The 15,115-nt window shown below is 32.4% G+C and overlaps 2 protein-coding genes across 3 annotated transcripts; one reads left to right on the top strand and one right to left on the bottom strand.

The window, feature by feature from the left end:
* Positions 1-203: 203 nt before the first annotated feature.
* LOC132743408 (uncharacterized) lies at positions 204-4,807 on the bottom strand. 2 transcript variants are annotated; one of them, XM_060731929.1, is made up of 6 exons: positions 4,666-4,807; positions 4,292-4,487; positions 3,471-3,646; positions 2,874-2,989; positions 1,432-1,648; positions 204-882 (listed from the first exon to the last, which is right to left on the bottom strand). In XM_060731929.1, the coding sequence occupies exons 2-6, from the start codon at positions 4,425-4,427 to the stop codon at positions 538-540; spliced, it is 990 nt and encodes a 329-aa protein (XP_060587912.1). In that variant the 5' UTR covers positions 4,428-4,487; positions 4,666-4,807; the 3' UTR covers positions 204-537. The 2 variants fall into 2 exon arrangements, with proteins under 2 accessions (XP_060587912.1, XP_060587913.1); XM_060731930.1 differs by lacking the exon at positions 4,666-4,807 and having other exon boundaries at positions 4,292-4,639.
* A 111-nt stretch (positions 4,808-4,918) lies between these two features.
* Positions 4,919-13,388, top strand: LOC132743409 (large ribosomal subunit protein eL6-like). The gene is made up of 6 exons (XM_060731931.1): positions 4,919-4,945; positions 5,570-5,678; positions 8,890-9,030; positions 10,212-10,260; positions 12,423-12,607; positions 13,187-13,388. Exons 2-6 carry the CDS (start codon positions 5,571-5,573, stop codon positions 13,346-13,348), a joined length of 645 nt encoding a protein of 214 aa, XP_060587914.1. The 5' UTR covers positions 4,919-4,945; position 5,570; the 3' UTR covers positions 13,349-13,388.
* Positions 13,389-15,115: the final 1,727 nt, after the last annotated feature.

Genomic DNA, 15,115 nt, shown 5'->3' with positions numbered 1-15,115 from the left:
CGCTACATTTTAAGTCATTTAACTCTTATTGAAAACGGCTAAATGAAATAAGAATCTTGCATTCAAAATCGTACAGCTGTTGTAGATAATATCCTGGTCAAAGGGAAGTAACTCTAGTTGAGTTCAGTTTCGAAAATTAATTGCAAGTAATGTGATTTTGTTGTATAACATATAATATGCAATGTAATAGAAAAAAAAATCTCTTTGCTTGTTTTTATATTTTATTGTAGCATACAAAATGATATGCATCATCAATATCACATGTACATGTATATAAAAAAGGACAAAAAATATATCTCTAACACAACAAAAGCAATAAATTTTAGTACATTGTAAGTTAAAAATAACGGAATAAATATAGTTATTATTTGGAATTTATATAGTTATTATTTATATACATATTTTTAAAAAAATAAGTAGCAATATTATTTCTTTCATCCATTACCGTTCACATTCATGTATACACAATAACATCTGGCTCATTTAAAAAAACTTTGAGGTAATACTGGAATAAAACTACAATGTTTATGTGAACATCTACCAGGTTTTCCCAAAGTTTGGTAACATCATAGAAGGGTTTTCAATTGTAACATCTGGGTCTGACTCTTGAAGACCCTTTAATACAATTTTTATCTCCCTTTGTCTTGCCCCTTCGATCACTAACTCCCTTATTTCTCCAGTTAATTGCATATCATATATGTCCAAGTGTCTGAGATTCTCTAAATTCACTACAAGGTCTAGTATTGCACCGTTAGATATAGTTTTAATCCAGCTTAAGTTAAGTTGCTGTAGATTTTTACCAAACTGGCACATAGCTTTCACCGATTTATCTGTTAAATGTTTACATGCAGCCAAATTCAGTGCCTCTAATTTGGTCAATTTCTGAAAATATGAGAACAAAAACCAGTGTTAACATAAGTCATGTATATTGAACATGGAATATTGGCATGAAAATGTTATTACTTTAGAAATCTTCAGCAGTTTCAGATATACTTCAATGATTGTTTCCACCTTTGCAATGATTTATGCTCAAATTTTGAAATTTTGTATAAAAAAATGTCCTCTGACTGAATCAGGTTAATATAAATAAACACTATCATCTAGCCTTAGGTCAATTTTATTTTCCACAGATTTTGGTCCTGCTGAAAATGATGGCCTAGAATCATAATTTATTCACTTCATGTATTTATGATAGCTGGATTTATAAAAGAGTTAGAGATAGGCAACCTAATACTTTCAATCCAGCTATGGTTCGAGCCCTACACGGGTCATTATAATGATTCTTCATATAACACTAGTATAACAAAAGATGGAAATCTACTAATGTATGTGAAGCTTCAAGCTTTTATCATAATCAATTTATAATAAATATATTTAAACAAAAGATTGAAATCTACTAATGTATGAGATATGTACATAGCAAAACTTTACCCTGAGTATAGTTTCTACAACACTATCTGTAACAATATATCCACAATCTTTCAGACTCAATACTCTCAGATTTGGGCAGTTTGTCCACATTGTTTTCAGTATAGTTTGTGTAAGATATACACTGTCTAGGTCCAAATGTTCTAACACAGGCACTAAAAGTTGACGTAACACTTTCACATTCAATTTCTTTTTTCTCTTCAGCTGGGATATCATTGTACTGCAGGTAGAGAAATTATTTACAAATATCATTGTACAAAACATCTTATGTATTGCGTTAACAGCAAAATTTAATGATCTTGGCCATAGGTTCATATAGGTAACAGGTACATGTATTTCTAAAATAATGAATTGTGGCTAAAATAATGTCATATACATATATTATATTCAATTTTGAATTGTTAAATGTTCACTTCTAGCATACAGCCCTGTATGTACATGTATCACAAAATGTGTTAGTTTTCATATGTTTCACTATGATTGTTACACATTTTATGTTATATCCTGCCAGTTGATCCATCAAACGGGCTTTTCTGGATATCTTACCAGTAATAACAAATTTCTCCTCAAGTGACAAAATACTAGTTCCAGGTGATTTCTGAACCAGCGGTTAGAGACAAATGACCATTAGACTTAATGTATGAGAGATCACTTGTATCTCTGATCACACTGTTGTTAAATGTTTAAACAAGGGAGAGAATCACAGAATGATAAATCTCTGAACAAGGGAGATAATCATACTATTTAATACATCTGTGAACAGGGGACAGAATCAAATTACTGGAAACATAACAAGGGAGTGCACAGTATCTGTTGCAATTTAGAACAAGGGAGAGAATTGCAGTATTTGTCACATCTTTGAAGAAGGGAGGGAATCAAAGTAATTGTTACATCTCTGAACAATGGTAAGTGTCATTCTACATTATGGCTTGTGGTCACATCCTGAATCACTCTTGTAGCAGAACACTCTACCACTAAACCCTATGGTAAGTAATATCATATAAATAGTAATAAGGCTGATAGGAATCAAGAAACAAAATTACCAAAAAAGTATCCTGCCAAAAAGGAACATTAGCATAACAAGTGTTTTTTTGTCAGGCTTGTATGTATGATGTTGAATATCAAATAGTATAAAATTATAAAGCCTTGTCAAGGCTCAAGTAAATCACATAATTATCTCCCCTGACAGCATTTAACATCAAATAGCACAAACTCCTCAAAGTGATTACCTCCCTTGGTAGAATTGTAATTAAGGGGAGATCACTGTGTGGAGATTGCAAATAGCATAGCCTGGGTTCCTTCCCTTTACACCAGCGTCTTACAATGCTTAGTTGAAAGACCTTCTTTGCACTAATGCTTTTGGTAATGCAGTGTAAGGGGAGGGAACTCAGAATAAGGATAACAGGAAACCTTGTATTTAAGTATATACTGTATTCAAAACATACCTGATTATGTGTTCATCTGGAAAGTCCTCAAGATCATAATCATCTAGATTATCAAGTATATAATCTATACAGATCTGTTGAAATGTTTTAACACTTGTTCCTTCATGGTACGGACTCTGTGAACAAGAACATGCCAAGTATATGTAAAAATCTTACAGGTATCAGAGAAGAAATTGCAAAACTATGATTTTACAATCACGTCAGTTTTGGATCACATTAAAATAACAGTCATAAGAAAATCTTCTGATTTTTCGGCATCTTAAGTAATGTTTTATATATACTATGTATATGTGTATCACAAAATAAAACATAAAACTGCAACTTAAAAGAGACCTTCTTTCAGTTCAGTAACTGATACTTCAAGAGCCACTAATATAAATCTTATAATTATAGTGACATTTAGTGAATTCCATTTGTATACAAATATATTTAAAATAAAACTCTCATTAAAATCTTACAACTACATTTTCCTCCATATTAAAATAAAAGACCTTAAATTCTTTAATGGTAAAATGCTGCTGTAGACTTCTGTGTTTCAGCTGTTTCCAGAAATTATTATAAATATCTATATGCTTTAAAAATAAAAATCCAACTTACTGGTTCAAAGTTTCGACAGAACAGAGCCCTTATGAGTGTCTTTCCATTGAATGTTTTGCTTTCGAATCTTTTTGTATGTCTGTGACTAAGTGAAGTGTCAACTTCCTGCAGAACTTCCTCTAAAGTGTGATGTCGCATCATGTTCATTTCCAATACTTCATTCACATCCACAAAACCTGCAAATACCAATTATCAACAATAAATTTTAATTGACTCATTTACAAATTATATAAAATTATACCTATTCAAAAACAAATCTGTAATTTCTTTTTCTTAAAATGAAAACAACTCTTTTATTCAAATTATAATAATTAAACTTTTTCTGGAAGTACATGTATCTGACCCGGAATTGCCACTCACTGTAAAATGTAAAACTAAATTGTTATAACTATTTGTTCAAATTTACAACTGGATATTCTTGATCAATAATTGGCGAATAAAATAAAAATAAAAATAATTTGTGTCACATAAAATCAGTGATATGATTATATGGATCGAGTCTGACTTCAGGGATTTTTTTCTTCTATAACAAAATTTTTTTTCTCTAAAGTCATGTACTTTACCCCTAAAATTCAATTAACTGCATCATGTTACAAGGTGAGAAAAATGTGCAGCCAGACTGATACCATTCCGCAGCTGTAACAACAGAAATATCCAGTCTCTTATACACATCTTGTCCCCTAAATAGTATACATATCTGAGCCATGACCATGTATATTTCTCCAAAGAAATTCCTAAATGGACACTTCAATGTCTAACCAAAATTATTTACTTGTACCAGATTTAAGGAATAACACACTAAAATAAAAATAAAGACAAACCTTCTTTATGAACAGTCAGTCCTTCTTTTATTGCACCATATCTTAGGATATAACACAACCGTTTACTGAGACGTCCTGCATACTTATCTTCTTTATCGCCCCCATCTTTCTGGTGAAAATTATTTGTATGTGGCATTGTCAACTGATAATTTATCCCTTCTTCATTACAGGAACCACAGTTAAATCAAGAGTCTGCCTATAGAATTGTAAAACAATATTAATTGAGTAAAATACTTATGAAATCTAAATCGTTACTAACCAGTTTTTTTGTTCAAGTCTATATAACAAAATAAATGTTAACCAACGTGTAAATATTTATAATATAAATTATGTCATATTGTTGTGAAATAATGGACATAAATTCTTTCACTCACTGCCAATGGAAATTTACACACTATTACATCATCTGTTTTTAAACTGTCATCCATCAAATTGTTAGTCAAACATAAAACAAAACAGTCTAAAACACAACAAGTATAACGCCAATTTTGTACGCCTATGTATATGTCATGTAAATTGGATACAAAATATTAGAAAATAATAAACTGTCAGCATGAATTAATGTAAACAAAGGGGCATAACTCTAACGCATTTTCTCACCGGATGTCGTAAAACGTCACGACTTTTTGTGCCTCTTACTCCATACTGGGCAAAGTAAGTAAATGGTTTCCGAAGACATACTAAAAAAATCCGTCATTATCCGATATTAAAGGTTCCATCTTCATATGATTTTAAGACCAAATGAATTGAAATTGAATAAGTTATGCGTTGAATTGATTCTGATGTATTATATATTTGATATATCTAGCGAAAAATAGCTTTTTGTTGCACTTAAAGCTCTTCAAAAAAGCATGATTATTTTAATACTAAACCAGCTTCTGATCAGTGTAACTTTCATTCTTACGCGTATATATAGATGAAATACAAGAGATGAACACGGTAAAACCGGTTGTTAATATACAGATCCCATTCTGCACTGTAAAATCTGTACTGTCACCACTGAAAATTCGTAAACATTGCCCATGGTTGATAAAATTAACCTATTGGCATGCAGTCTCCTGAAATAGACCCCTTTATATATATTTTTTTTACAGACAGTTCTATACTACAAACACGAATTAGTCTGTTGTATATGTAGTTACCCCAGCTGGTTTTGAATGTTTATAATGTTATTTTATGACAGTTGAGTTGTGAAGGTCTTCATTTCAGCTTTCAGAACTGTTGAAATTAAAAAAGTTATGACCATGTTCCTTAATATCCAAAATGTCTTTATTTCAGAATGGCCCCTAAAGCAGGTGATAAACCAAAAGCTGCGGCTCGTATGGTCACCAAGAAAATTGGTGGTGACAAAAATGGTGGTGAAAGGACAGTTAGAGCTAAACGCTTGGTAAGCTTTGTTTGAACAGTAAGACTAAGACTTATTTTTTCTTTATAAAGAAAATATCGGAATTTATTAAAATACTGTAATAGTAAGCATCATCATTGAAGTAAATACACTTCATTGAAGAATTTTGTTAATGAGATGGTGATGTAAGCATTATTGGCGTCCGCGCCGAAGCGCGGCGCCCTTATGTAATGAAATCAGATTTTGTGAAAGGGCGACAGCATCTTCTCGAGCCTTTATAGTTGTTGATAATAAAAGCCGATCATTCCGATCGGTATGAGGGTGCTTGATTATTAATTACAATGAATAGCGAACTGGAGAATTTCGCAATGCAAACATTTTCAAATTAATTAACCTTTTCCGTCAATAAATCGCGCTCTTCGGGGTATTTTTATTTATCATTTTGTAGTACACAGTGGGTTATTATGGTATGTTATTCCGAAAGCTGTAAATAGAATGTTGAGTTGATGACCTAAATATTCCGAAAATCTATTTATAGAGGGATGTACTCTTGTCGGTAATTCCCGGTCTCTCCTGGTCTATTTTGACGACCGGCGAATAGTACCACACGTTTATTGTCCGGTCTCTTCCGGTTTTGGAGTCGATGTTTGATATCGTTAAAGAACAGAACAAATATTTTACAGATAAATAAGCTTTTTTTCAAAATGAATGTTTGTCACTTAGTTTGGTTACAATAATTAATAAAAATAGATCAACTCTCCAATTTATTGATTATTATTATACATAAACATACAATTTGAAAAGAAAAACAATCACACAAATCGCATGTTTTATTTTATCTATATGAGATAAATATGTACAATAATTGAGAAAAAATGTACATTTTTATGGCATTAATATGACACTATCAACTTTGAAACATTTTATTTAATTTGTTATTCGTGTTTAGTAAAGATGCCGAGGAATTATTCAAAGTTACAAATCAGATTTTATGAATTATTCAATTGATTGATAATTTAAAAAATGATAAAGAAAAATACAAATGTATATACATGTATATGGTTTAAGAATAAACAATATTATATATTGAAAGTTTAACCATAATTTACTGACTTTTTCCTGTTGAGTTTTGACTTATAATCGTCGGTCATTATGACAATTGAATTCTTAAAATAGTAGTAAACGTAAAAACTCAGTATTAAAGCAGTGCATAAAACACAAAAAAAGAAAAGAAAACAATATTCATAAAATCTGTATTTTTTATTAAAAAAGATATTACAATTAGTGTATAATAAACATTTATGCTCAACATGGTAATATAACAAGTGTCATATTGTTACTAAGTGTGAACAGAGAGCTTAAAAGGGGGTCTTCGCTAATAGCGATAACATAATAAGGGACAATTACACAAGTGTGGTGTTGATCATGCGTTACTCATATGGATTATAAATGATTGTATACATGTATATCCGTTGCTATTAATAACCACGATCATAAAGAAATAGCAAGTAGTATTCTAATTTCTAGCATGCCAATCAAAGTTATAAATAATGAACAATGTCTTTCGTTCGTTCATTCATAAGTGATATACAATTCTGGTAAAAACCAATGAGCCATTGAACAGTTTATAAGAATATCTTGTCATTATATATCTACTTTTTCATCTGCACCTGCTGCATATCTTGCTTGGACGCCCTTTGATGCTTTGCATCAATGCTTTTCTTGTAGTACCATTATGCTAGGGGCGCCCATGGCCGAATGGTTAAGGTCGTTGACTTCAAACCATTTGCCCCTCACCTTTGTGGGTTCGAATCCCGACAGGGACTTGGATTATTTCATGTGAGGAAGCTATCCAGCTAGCTTCCGGAATGTCGGTGGTTCTACTCAGTTGCCCATTCGTGCCTGAAATAATGCACGGAGGGGCACCTGATGTCTTTCTCCACCAGTAAAGCTGGAATGTCACAATATGACCTATACCAGAGATCTGCCAAGAATTTGAAAGTACTGGGCCCTGGGCCCACTTGGTCTGAAAATGATGGGCCATTTTTACCAAAGTATGGGCCTTGGGAAAATAAGTAAACATTGACCAAAATAACTGTTAAAAAGTTTGTAGATAATTGAATTTCCCTGGTAATAAAACTTAAATCATATTTTATGACAAGTGGTTCACTTATAATTCAGTACTTAACCAATAATTAAAAATTATGCCTACATGGTAACTTTCTAACTAATATTAATTGCAGGCAAAATATTTTTTAAATGGCTGCTCAAAAATTTGATATGCAAATTTATTCACATAATTGCTGGTTCTTACTTGTAATGTCTTATATTGTGCATTATCCATTTAATTGTTCCTACTTTGCACCAAATGTCCCTTACCACTGTATATTGACGAATTTTATTGCCCCTTGTATGCCTCTGTGTAGACAGCATACATCAAAGACATTTGCCGACAGACCTTTTGATCATGAAAAAAGTCATGCACAATGTTTCTCTGATTCGTTAATCACGCTGTCAAATATTCTGATGACGAAATATACATCTTTTTTTTACACTTCATCAGCCAAAATTTGCATGAACTTGAGTGACCTTAGGGTTGATCAAGTTGAACACCTGTCAGATTATACTGTAACTTACAGCATTTCTTAAAATAGCAACACTTTTTTTTTCAGTTACCGATAATCATTTTAAATATTAGGTAGTTGTATAACTTGTTTGTTTGTTTTATTGGATTAAATTTACGGTAGTAGAAATGAGTATCTATGTGGGAAAGGGATTATGAGAAGAAATGCGGTAAGTAAATAACATGGACAAAAGCTATAGGGGAATGGATAAACTCAAGAATATGCGTATTAAATTACAGGAGCATGGGTAACATGTTGCTGTTGGTACCAGTTTTGACTGGATGACTAAATAACCCAGCAGACAGTTTTGTTTTCTTATAAGTCTGGCACAGAATTTAGATGCACCCATGGCCCTTTGCTGCCGATTTTCCTGCGCCATTCTCATTTTTTTAGCGCCAATGGCGCAAAATCGCGTCCTCGGCAGATCTCTGCCTATACTGTGTCAATGTAACGTAAAACCCAATCAAACAAACAAAAACCACCATGCTAATTCTGTATAGATTGAAAAGGGGTTCTGTCATCTTGTCAATATATAATTATAAGATTATTTTACCACATAGTTTTTATTTCATTAGACTTTGAAAATATCAGGTTCCATGATGTATCTATGATATTATTATTTATTCTAGCCGCGATACTATCCCACTGAAGACAGGCCTAGGAAGTTGTATAATAGAAAGAAGGCTTTCTCACAGCACAAGTCAAAGCTGAGGTCAACAATCACACCTGGAACCATCCTCATCTTGGTTGCTGGCAGGCACAAGGGAAAGGTATTAAATTATTAATGTTGATATTATTGGAGAAATGGGGTATGGAATTGAAGACATAAAAAGGACATTGTCATATTTGTAGCTTAGGCCTTATTGTTACCTGACAGGACCATAATAATTTAATTGTTGTATTTAAAATATAATAGAGGGTGTAATTCTGTATATACATGTATCTTGAGACTTTACTTTCTGCATTTAATTCCTATTATGAAGTAAGCAGTGTAAAAAAATATATTATTCACTGAAGTCTAGGATATTGAAGGTTTCAATCAATTAAATTTCATATTAACCCATTACCGCAGGAGCATTTTGTGAAAAATGGCTGTTTTCATTGAAAAGTCTCCCGTTACAAGTTCATGTTGCTAAAAAACTATAAAAACTGCTTCAATACTAATCAAACTTGGCACAAATGTTGACTAGACCATTGCCTTTGTAACAACATGCTCAGTCTTAAATTTCCTGTACCATGGCAATGAGGGGACATCTCAAAATTGCAAAAAATCACTATTTTACGTTGATTTTTTCCATCAAAATATTAAAATTGATTTGAAAGTGCTGCAACTTCTCAATGAAATGAGATAGTCAAATGCTTTTCAGCGTTGGTTACACGCTACCTTATGATCAACATTGGGTCATTTTTAGCCTCTCACAAGTCCAAAATTGTCTTGGCAATGAGGGGGACTACCACCCCTCTTCAACATCCCCCTTGGCAACTCCCAAATGCATCTTTTGGATATAGGGTGGCGCTTTTTTAGAGAACATTTCTCAAACAAAAACAAGTTTTGGGGGCCTGAATAAAGCATTTTTTCACCATTTGAGACAACAAAAAAGGGGGGGGGGGTGAAAAATGCGTGTATATCTGGTAATGGGTAAAATAATTGAACAACATGATTTCATATTAAATAATTGAACAGTTTAATTTTGTTTTCACTGTCTTATTTGTCAGTTTCTGTCAGTTTCTAAACTTGACCAACATTCGATAAGATATTACCTTTATTATTTGATGAAACATGCCACTTGCAAAGACTTCATTTTGGTTATAAACATTAAATGTTACCATAATTTACTATTTTGTAATAGATTTTGAATATGAACATTTGCTTCTAACAAAATAAGCTTATTACATGTTAATATTGTTACTTTATTAACAATAAATTCTAACGCTTTTCTGTCCTTTGCAGCGTGTAGTCTTCTTGAAGCAGTTGAACTCTGGACTACTTCTTGTAACAGGTATATTATAGTAATTTTATATTGTAGGCAATCTTCTCTAAAATGAGCCAGTTCATGATTATCTCCTTGGCTTGATAATTAATATCACTTGCCCAACTGAAAATATTCATAGGTTTAAACTATGGATTCTTTAATGAGCATGACTAGAAAGTTTTTATTTGATAAATAATGAAAGGGCCTGCAATATAGTAGATAATTACATTGATAGTATTAAGCATCATTAACAGTAACTGACTAAAAACATGAATATGTTGGAAAAAATGATTTGATTTTGTATAACTGCATTTAGCAGATATACTGATAAAGTGATAGCAAATTGGTTTACAAAAAATATTGTTCCTCACATAAATGTTAATAATTACTCATTTTGAATGTTAAAAACTTATATTCATTGTTCATTACTCAGGGTTCCCACGCTGTCCGGGAAAACGGGAAATGTCCGTGAATTTGAACACAGGAGCTCCCGGCCTTGAAAAGTCCGGGAATTAGTGTTGATACATAAAAAAGTCCGGGAAGGTACGGGAATTAGTCTGGAAAAGGGGAGGTAAATCAAAAAACCAAAATGGCGGTCTTTGCACAGTATATTGACTTCCGCATCTTGAATGTTGATGATTTTCGATTTACAACTGTTTTGGGAGGCCAAGTTTGACATTTATGAGATTTATCATTTATTTACTGGTTACTATGGCGGTTTTGTTTGGAAAATCTAGGAAGGACAGTCACAAATCAAACCTCAAGTTTGCTTGATTGGCCTGGTTGTTTCCTTTGGCAAATTTACCCAATTTTTGTATCCTAATTGCTCACTACCATGCTAAAAGCCAAAGGTAAATCAATTATAAAATAAAAAAAATAGTAATTACATGCATGAACTATTGTCAAGGCAGAGCACAGCCAATTGGCCACACATATCTGGGTAGCACAAATACCCAAATATAACAAAAATATACTAAAATAAATGTGTTTTACTAAAAAAAAGTGCTGTTTTAATCATGAATACAATATACACTTTCACTAAGATGTAATGAAACATACCCAAATATACATTTTTGAACCAAATATACCCAAATACAGTATACTCCAATTAAAGCTATTAAATTAAAAAAAATAATCGAATGAACTTGTATGAAATTTCAACAAAATTTATACCCTACAAATTTAAATGTAAACAACAAATATTATCATATCTTGCAAGTACATTTGGCCTATTCATTAATGAACCCTAACCAGTTAGATAAGCAAATGTCACTCTTTTTTTTTTTACAACATCTGAACTGCCAATTTCAATGGAATGATCGAAAGTTATAGTTGGCTAAGTCATATTATTTTGTAAATATCAATTCATTTTCTCATTAAAATCAACATTGTATACAAACCAAAATGAACATTGCTATAATTTAGTGTGTTTGGGTATATTTGGGTATTCATGCTGCCGCCATATTTGGTAGATGGTTTTAAAAAATTGTAAGATCAAATCAAAGATATGTCATTGAAATACAAAAAAGAATCCCTAAATAACATCCAAAAATGGCAAAATTGAAAATGTTTGTAGACTAGGCTTGATTATGGTACTGGAAGTGCACCCCGTAGCACTGCTTAAGCAGAATACCAATATTTTTTTAACATGAAAGTCGTGAAATTTTGAATGTAGAAACACCTGCTGGCAGTTTTCATATACCCTTCAGTGTGACATAGATTTTCCATTCTATGAAGCCTTAGTGGACTGAGGTCAAATGTGAGGTTACTAATTAAAGTTACTATGAATATCTGGTATAAAAGTGATCCCTTGGAAGCATTAAAAACAGCAAAATTACATGAAAATTGACAGACAACCTGCAAAAACAGTTGCTGTCACAAAGTACATTTCATTATTTATAGACACTGAATGTATTTCTTAGAAAGAATTAGATTTATGTCATGAACTACATGTATTATATTGGTGTTATTAAATGTTGTTCTAAACATTACCATGAACATATTCATAGGACAAAAAATCAAATACATGTAGCTTGAAATTTTATGTTCTAAAAAGTCCTTAAAAAATCAAAAAAGGTCCTTGATAAGTCCTGGAAAAGTCCTTAAATTTTCAAAATATCTAAGAGTGGGAACCCTGATTACTGAGTGTTTTTTTTTCATAAGATTTTTTTGCTTTTCCTAATTTCCAGGTCCATTCCACCTGAATGCTTGTCCATTGAGGAGAATTAACCAGATGTATGTGATCGCCACAAAAACAAAAATTGACATTAAAGACATCAAGGTTCCAGATCGTGTCAATGATGAATATTTCCGTCGTAAGCAGTTGAGAAAACCCAAACATGCTGAAGGCGAAATCTTTGATACAAAGAAAGAGGTAATATATAATTTACATAAATTGAGCCTTTGTATTACCGAGACGTTATTTTCTCTAAAAGCTTATAGTGGCTTTAAATGGGGTTTCTCTAAGAGGATTTCTGTTTGCTAAATGTTTGGTTTTATAGCATACCAACGCAGTCATATGGCACCAAAATAAGTAAAGTTGATTTTGACTAACCTTGGGTGTTGTGAACTTCAAGCAACACGAGGAGTCAAATCACCTCACCTACTGGTGCATGGAGATGCATAGACTCAGTAATTCGAACCCATTTAGTTGCCTTTTACAATCACAACAGGATAACCGGTTACTGCAATTATATAGATCCCTTAAAGGCAACCTTTCAGCCACAATGGAAGAATTTCTATAAATAGAAGTACATTACATACACAATTGACAAAAACAGATTTATAAATTAATAGCAATATTTCTTTTTGTTGCGAAAGACTGCTTTAGGTGACATTTGACCATTATCTTCATTAGTTGCAGATTTAAGTCCACTCGTTTTTCTTTCTTTTATTTTGAATTTCAATATCATCGAAATTTGTACAAACATCAAATGTTTTGTGTAATTTTCAGGAGTACTCTGTCAGTGATGAGAGAAAAGAGGACCAGAAAGTCGTAGACAAACAGGTCCTTGAGGCCATCAGAAAAAACGCTGATAAGAAATATTTATTTGGATATCTTGGAGCTATGTTCTCGTTAGGCAGCAAACAGTACCCACACAAAATGCTGTTCTAAATGTTTTGTCAATACGAGCTAAATAAAGAGAAAAAACTAGTTCTTGTATCTCAGTTTTACATTATCCATACACAAAGTATTCAACAGAAGCAAATTGTTGAATTGATATCCCCTGCCTTAGTGACCACATCAAGTGTACACAAGTTGGTTTTTCTCTTAATGCTTTGTACAAGAATAAATCGGATCTGGTTATTGATAACAAAGTTATGGCTATCCAAATTCAAAATTTGACCAAGGAGCGAGGTCATTTCAAGGTAAATTATCTCATTTGTCGAACCTTGTCCAAGTAAAATTGAAAAGTAATTGAATTGAGCGGTCATTAAAAGTGCTTGATTTAGGGGCCCTCTTTTTTTTTATGCAGATTGTATTGGAGAAAGTGACAGTGCATATAGAAGCAATGAAATGGGGAAACACCCACTAGGAAAATGCAGGGTAATGACTGTGATATTGTGCTTGAAGTGTACAAAGCTGCTTTAAGATAGAAATCTTAATTTTTTGCAGAATATTTATTGCTAGACTTGTCCTTGAAAATGCAAAATTGGCCTTAAATGACAGATTTTTGTTAGAACATCCTGAAAAAGTTTCAGCTAATTTTAAGTAAACTTTAGTAATTGGTCATGTCAAGATTCAACTGGAGGTGTTATGTCCAAGTATTGATTTATAACAATGTAACTGGTAGCAAAAATTTAGCCAAGTACAATGATTTAAACCAATTCATGAGCCAGGACTGTATAATGGTGTAATGCAGACATGCCAATGATAAGTGCATATCCTTGTGTTATTATGGCTGCAAAAGTTTCATTGAAATCCCGAGTAGCTGAGAAATAGCAGTGTTCCAAATTAGCAGTAGTCCGATAGCCGGACTACTTAATTTCTCCTCGGGCTACCAACTTTTCACAGTAATAAGCCGACCAGGCTACTGTATTTTCAGAGGCAAATTAAACAACTATTTTGAACAAATGAATTGTGCTAGTGAAATGTTATTAGGGCTAGTGAATATTCCAATCATGTTGTCCGACCAGCCTAGTTGATTCAAATCCTAATTTCTTACACTGGAAATAGCATGAAAACAAATGTTTCACAATACCACAGCTTACATTAAAGTCCAGTCAACATTTGCAAAATGAATTTTACTCTTGTATAAATACTGCATAAACTATTCAGGGCTTTAGACATGCAAATGATATACTACACATCTCCTTTTGGTATTCAATGTTCTGTTTTATTGAAATTCTGCCTGTAGAAAAGAACGGTTATGAAATTCAGATGGAAAGTAGATGTCAAAACAATATTCCCCTCCAGATTCCATCAGCAAGGATATTTATTGTTGCCACCTCGAGAGCTGTTTGTAGGAAGTTTAAGATGTACCCCCCCCCCCAAGTAAAGACTTTCTCCAAATTCATTGCTATTATAATTCTTAAACTCTAGATGTTACCTGTGGACAACCAGGCTTTCTGGGTATAATTCAAGTCCTTGATAAAGGGCTTACATGCTGGTCTTACTGCATAATTGGTACAGTTTATTTCTTAAATCATGAATAGTAAATGCAGTAAAATTAAACCAAAGTTTATAGTTAACTACACAAGAAGAAAAAAGCTTGAATGACTTGACTGTTTACAGGTAATAGTACTAACTTCTATGTTTTGATACTGAAATCATTTAGTGGTCAATTCTAATTTTTTTTTAACAATAATGGAACTTCGTTACTAAATTTTGTGAGTGTATCAAGTGCAGGTCAAATTTTCTAAAGGACAACAAAGTTACTAT

The sequence above is a fragment of the Ruditapes philippinarum genome, unplaced genomic scaffold (genome assembly GCF_026571515.1).
Source record: "Ruditapes philippinarum isolate M1 unplaced genomic scaffold, ASM2657151v2 ctg7945_1_1_1_1, whole genome shotgun sequence".
NCBI lineage: Eukaryota > Metazoa > Mollusca > Bivalvia > Venerida > Veneridae > Ruditapes > Ruditapes philippinarum.
This window is presented reverse-complemented; position numbering and strand designations above follow the sequence as displayed.

Coding starts and splice junctions, on each gene's coding strand:
- LOC132743408 (XM_060731929.1), bottom strand. CDS start 4,427: ATGCCACATACAAATAATTTTCACCAGAAAGATGGGGGCGATAAAGAA. Junction 3,647..4,291: donor ACTGACTGTTCATAAAGAAG/GTTTGTCTTTAT, acceptor TGGTATTTGCAG/GTTTTGTGGATGTGAATGAA. Junction 2,990..3,470: donor TCTGTCGAAACTTTGAACCA/GTAAGTTGGATT, acceptor TCTTGTTCACAG/AGTCCGTACCATGAAGGAAC.
- LOC132743409 (XM_060731931.1), top strand. CDS start 5,571: ATGGCCCCTAAAGCAGGTGATAAACCAAAAGCTGCGGCTCGTATGGTC. Junction 5,679..8,889: donor CAGTTAGAGCTAAACGCTTG/GTAAGCTTTGTT, acceptor TATTTATTCTAG/CCGCGATACTATCCCACTGA. Junction 9,031..10,211: donor CTGGCAGGCACAAGGGAAAG/GTATTAAATTAT, acceptor TGTCCTTTGCAG/CGTGTAGTCTTCTTGAAGCA.